Genomic DNA, 6,415 nt, shown 5'->3' with positions numbered 1-6,415 from the left:
TGTTGTTGTTGTTAGCAGCAGCAGCAGCAGCTGAAGCAGTAGCAGTAGCAGCAGCAGTAGTAGTAGTAGAAGTGGTAGTAGTGGTAGTAGTTGCAGTAAAAATCAAATTCATCGGGGGGTTTTGCCTTTCTTTGTTCTTGGTTTTGTTTTTGTTTTTTTGTAATCTGAACACACGGAGTGACACATAATGATGATGATGATGATAGTAATAGTAATAGTTATAATAATAATGAAAAGCTGTTATTCCTTGATAAGAAACAGTTCAGATTAATTCATTGGTCAGGGACTGGGGTGTGCGTTTGCCAGACAAGTTGGAAAGGAGGAACACGTACCTCAGTTTCAGCCGTGTGGTCCACCGCTGGTGATTACCATTCAAGTGGATCAAGGCGCCCAGTATCTGCCACATCTTTGGGATCCCAGATTCCTGAGGACTAAGCAATGGCGCGTCGCTTCTTCATAACTCTTTTCGTTGTGGTGGTGGCAGTATTTGAGGCGTTTAGCGAAATCATGTTCATTGCGGAAAGACTACCTTTGAAGGTAAACGTTTTCAGTTTGTGTGTGACGTTGCGATGGTGTAGATGTGTGTGTTTGTGTGTGTGTGTGTGTGTGAGAGAGAGAGAGAGAGAGAGAGAGAGAGAGAGAGAGAGAGACTAACACTGACACTGACATATTTCGTTGTCTGTTAAGCATTAAAGCGGGAAGGGGAAATGACACTGACATTTGTTCTGAACAAACCGAAATACAGACCTACGACTTCACTGTTGTCAGATAGCAGATTCACATCATCATTGTCAGTCGGGTTATTCTTCATGTACGTTTATAGCACTGCAGATTTTACGTTTGTCTGCATGGGCTGTGCGCTGAAACAGAAAGTACATTTCATTTTCTGGATCATTTCCACATGATGGACAAATCAAATCGTCCTAAAAAAAAGTTCACTGAAGAACCACTGTTTACAATTGCCCATCCCACTCACTGTAAGTCTAAATCATACGAAGTTACCTCTGTGCCATTTATCAGTAACGAATGATAAATATTGTTCTGCCTGAAAAAAACCTCTTTGAAAAAATTAAACCATCTATATGGGTCACTAGCCTCTGTAGTATTTCCGAATGTCAGTTCTGTTTTTAACAAGAGACTGGCCTATCTTTAAACTCATCTATAAAGCCATATTCGTCCTCAACACCCTGGCATTGCAAAACAATACAAAAGCAAGATTCACATAAGGTCTTTTGAACGTTTGAAACCCAGTCAAAATGGTCAGAATCATGTAAAACCAGTATTTCATTGGCGTTTCTGCATTATCTTGACATAGGTCATTTCGTCAGTTTTAGCCAATATTTGATACATTTTGTTACTGTTCTGATACGTAAAATGATATCTTCCTGTTTCTCCACAGATACGTTTGTTTGATGCATGCAATAGTACATTCAGAAATCTTTTAATTGCATGGGTGTGTACTTTTTCCATACGTTTACCATCTTCTAAACCTCACACCTCTGCTACATGTGTTCAGCTGGTCTGATTTGCTTGTCAAAAGAATTCCAAAAGAGGTCAATATCAACTGAATCTAATTTGTTCAGAGTTTTCAAAAGAGGAAGAGATTTTGTGTGTGAAAGAGATTTTGTTGATTTTTTTTTTTTCTTGTAATTGGTTTTTTCCTTCCTTTTTTCTTTCTTTGGTTTAACTTCTTTTCACTGTTCGGTGGTAGTATACATTAACAAAAAAGTGCTATCTCACAACAAAAATATGATCAATGAAGGGCAGATACCAACTTGATTTTGAATCAAATATTCGTGAATTTTTCGAAGTGAGAAATTATCATTCAAAATATCTTCAAAAGACAATATGAGTTTAGTGAAAACTGTTCAGTTAGTTTTTGAAAGATGAGTTGTCTTGTTCTTTGACAAGTAGGCCTATGTGATAGATATTTACTTATTTTCCACATAAACACTGTATACTAATTTTGCAGATTCGAAGGGCATTTGAACAGAATTGATAAACTATACCTTTGATTAGTCTTTACTCGGAAACAGATAAATCATTCAAGAAAGCCCTGGGCATGCTTGTTATAACGGCTTTATACAATGACACTAATGCTAGCAGTATCAAATTTAAGCCAATGTTTATGTCGATCGCTGGACACTTTTCCTGCACACCTATAGCACTCTTGTGTAGATCAACTGAGGAGGATAGAGCCTTCTCTCTCTCTCTCTCTCTCTCTCTCTCTCTCTCGGGTCAGAGGTTTGGGGCTTGCTAAACGACTCACGCATTGAAAAGGCACATTTATTTGCTTTAAAAAAACTTCTTAATGTATCCCCCAAAACGCCAAACGACATGGTATATGGTGAAACGGGCAGGAAACCACTATGGATAGATGCAAAAGTAAATGCAATTCGATATTGGCTACGTCTTACCAGAATGGAAAATAGTAGACTTCCTAAGAAATCATACAACATGCTTCTTAATATTCATGACAATGGTAAAGATTGCTGGGTCACGGATGTCCAGAGACGTTTAACAATTTATGGTTTTGGGTTTGTTTGGCTTAATCAAGGGGTACAAGAGATTAACTGGTTTTTACGAGAATATAAAGAACGTATATCTGACTGCTGGTTTCAAGGGTGGAATGAAAGAATCAAGGAACGTGAAAGATATTCTGTGTACAGATTGTTCAAAACTGAATTATCTTTAGAATCTTACTTCGAAAGTATCAAAAATATTAAACTTCGAGACACATTCATTCGATTCAGGCTTGGCATATCTGACATAAAAACACATAAATTACGCTTTTCTTCTGACTATGGGGTAGATTTATCGTGTCCTTTGTGTAAATGCCGATTGGAAGATGAAACGCATTTTCTGTCGATGTGCACAGCAACCGATGATTTAAGACAGAAATATTTTACAAAAGAAAACGTGAAGAAACTTAAAATACATCCCATGGCGTTTTTGTGTGATGTGCAACATTCAAACAGCTTAGCAAAATTTATTTACCATAGCTTAAGACTGCGAAGTGACTCAGCGTAAATGATCTCACATACAAAGCTTCATTTCGAAAACCAATTCTTAGCATGCAAAATGCCATTCGATTTATGTTGCCACTGTTTAATTGATTCGTTGGTGGAAATGTATGTTAATCGATTGTGAAGATAGTTAAATTGACAAATGTTATTTGAATATTCTCTCTCTCTCTCTCTCTCTCTCTCTCTCTCTCTCTCTCTCTCTCCCCCTCCCTCTCTGTGACTACGTAATCGGGTCGATGGCCTCGGGTTACTTAGATATCAACCTCAGCAGTAGTCTACGATGATTGTGCGTATACATACCGTTAGATATTGTTTTGTCTTCCCTATGAAAAGCAATAGAATGTTGTGAAAAGTGTAGGAGGGAGGGAACGTTCGAAGGGGTGGGAGAGGGGGGGAGCGTGTTTTCCACGGTGATATGAGCATGTTGCTTAAGTCATTAAACCATTTGAATCTTGAATCTTGAATCTCTCTCTCTCTCTCTCTCTCTCTCTCTCTCTCTCTCTCTCTCTCTCTCTTTCTCTTTCTCGATATATCAGGACAAATCAGGGAAATGCCTCATTGAAGAAAAAGACATCCTACAGCGCTGGACTGAATATTGCTCCGAGTTGTACAACCATGACACCAAAGGTGACACTTCAGTTCTGAACTGTCCCCCATCAACCAAGAACGGGAAGAAGTAGAGGCAGCAGTGAAGACACTGAAAGCAGGGAAGTCAGCTGGCGTCGACAACATTCCCGCCAAACTGATCCAAGCTGGAGGCGAAGCGGTGATTGATGCCCTCACCACCATCTGTAATAAGATCCTGCAGACGGGAGAGTGGCCAACCACCTGGACACAATCACTGGTCATCACAATCCCCAAGAAAGGCAATCTACAACAGTGCAAAAACTACCGCACTATCAGCCTAATCAGCCACCCCAGCAAGGTCATGCTAAAGGTCCTTCTCAACCGACTGAAGCCGCAAGCAGAAATGATCATCGCCGAAGAGCAGGCCGGCTTCAGAGCAGGGAGAAGCACAACAGAACAAATCTTCAACCTGCGCTTGCTGTGCGAGAAATATCTCCAGCACCAAAGAGACCTCTACCACGTCTTCATTGACTTCAAGAAGGCGTTTGACAGGGTATGGCACGCTGCCTTATGGGCCACCATGCACAAATTCAACATCAGTGAAGACATCATCCAAGCCATACAGAACCTATACGAAAGAGCAACCAGTGCAGTCCTCTTCAATGGTAGCACGGGTAACTGGTTTAGAACCACGGTCGGAGTCAGACAGGGCTGTCTACTCTCTCCCACTCTCTTCAACCTCTTTCTTGAAAGGATCATGACTGACGCCCTGGAAGATCATGTGGGAACTGTCAGCATTGGAGGCAGAGTCATCACCAACCTGCGCTTTGCCGATGACATTGATGGCCTGGCAGGAGAAGAGAAAGAACTCGAAGAACTCGTGCACAAACTTGACAAGACATCATCAGCCTACGGCATGGAGATCAGTGCCGAGAAGACCAAGGTTATGACCAACAACAGCCAAGGCGTAACGTCCAACTTGCACGTAAACGGTGAAAAACTGGAAGAAGTCTCCTCCTTCAAATACTTGGGTGCCATTGTGTCAGACGAGGGTTCGAAACCAGAGGTCCTGTCCAGAATCGCGCAGACTACTGCCGCACTGAGTCGATTGAAGACTATATGGAAGGACAAAAAGATCTCCCTCTCGTCCAAAATCAGACTAATGCGCTCAATAATCTTCTCAATATTTCTATACGCTTGCGAATCCTGGACCCTCACTGCAGAACTCCAGAGAAGAATCCAGGCCCTGGAAATGAGATGCTTCCGCAAGATCCTGAACATTATATACAAAGACCACATCACAAATGAGGAAGTGAAAAGAAGAGTCCAAAACGCCATTGGCCCATTCAAAGACCTGCTAACCACAGTGAAGGAACGCAAGCTCCGCTGGTATGGACACGTCACACGATCAGACGGCCTAGCCAAGACCATCCTGCAGGGTACCGTACAAGGAAGGAGGAAGAGAGGCAGACAGAGAAAGTGGTGGGAGGACAACATCAAAGAGTGGACGGGCCTGCCATTTGCCACAACTCAAAGGGCCGCTGAGGACCGAGGCAGGTGGCGCGAGCTGACCAGGCAGTCATCCATGGTGCCCCAACGACCCACCCACGGGTCAAGGGATAGATGAGATGAGATGAGATATATATAATATTCATGATATTCAGGTTTATGTCTGTATGATGTACGTCCTTGTTAAAGGGGGACAGAACACTGTATGTATGATGTACGTCCTTGTTAAAGGGGGACAGAACACTGTATGATGTACGTCCTTGTTAAAGGGGGACAGAACACTGTATGATGTACATCCTTGTTAAAGGGGGACAGAACACTGTATGATGTACGTCCTTGTTAAAGGGGGACAGAACACTGTATGATGTACGTCCTTGTTAAAGGGGGACAGAACACTGTATGATGTACGTCCTTGTTAAAGGGGGACAGAACACTGTATGATGTACGTCCGTGTTAAAGGGGGACAGAACACTGTATGATGTACGTCCTTGTTAAAGGGGACAGAACATTGTATGATGTACATCCTTGTTTAAGGGGGACAGAACATTGTATGATGTACGTCCTTGTTAAAGGGGGACAGAACACTGTATGATGTACGTCCTTGTTAAAGGGGACAGAACATTGTATGATGTACGTCCTTGTTAAAGGGGGACAGAACACTGTATGATGTACGTCCTTGTTAAAGGGGACAGAACACTGTATGATGTACGTCCGTGTTAAAGGGGGACAGAACACTGTATGATGTACGTCCTTGTTAAAGGCGGACAGAACACTGTATGATGTACGTCTTTGTTAAAGGGGGACAGAACACTGTATGTATGATGTACGTCCTTGTTAAAGGGGGACAGAACACTGTATGTATGATGTACGTCCTTGTTAAAGGGGGACAGAACACTGTATGTATGATATACGTCCTTGTTAAAGGGGGACAAAACACTGTATGATGTACGTCCTTGTTAAAGGGGGACAGAACACTCTATGATGTACGTCCTTGTTAAAGGGGGCAGAACATTGTATTATGTACGTCCTTGTTAAAGGGGGACAGAACACTGTATGATGTACGTCCTTGTTAAAGGGGGACAGAACACTGTATGTATGATATACGTCCTTGTTAAAGGGGGACAGAACACTGTATGATGTACGTCCTTGTTAAAGGGGGACAGAACACTGTATGATGTACGTCCTTGTTAAAGGGGGACAGAACACTGTATGATGTGCGTCCTTGTTAAAGGGGACAGAATATTGTATGATGTACGTCCTTGTTAAAGGGGGACAGAACACTGTATGATGTACGTCCTTGTTAAAGGGGGACA

General features: G+C 42.2%; 1 protein-coding gene across 1 annotated transcript in view; it reads left to right on the top strand.

Annotated features, from left to right (window-relative positions):
* The first annotated feature begins 364 nt into the window (after positions 1-364).
* The window catches only part of LOC143276207 (beta-hexosaminidase subunit beta-like), a 33,139-nt gene continuing 27,088 nt past the window's right edge, over positions 365-6,415 (top strand). The window contains exon 1 of the mRNA XM_076580660.1: positions 365-537. Coding sequence (XP_076436775.1) covers positions 439-537 — 99 coding nt within the window. The 5' untranslated portion in view covers positions 365-438. The remainder of the gene's footprint in view (positions 538-6,415) is intronic.

Source organism: Babylonia areolata, chromosome 31 (assembly GCF_041734735.1).
Source record: "Babylonia areolata isolate BAREFJ2019XMU chromosome 31, ASM4173473v1, whole genome shotgun sequence".
Taxonomy (NCBI): domain Eukaryota; kingdom Metazoa; phylum Mollusca; class Gastropoda; order Neogastropoda; family Buccinidae; genus Babylonia; species Babylonia areolata.
Note: the sequence above shows the minus strand (reverse complement) of the source record. Positions and strands in the feature narration are given on the sequence as shown.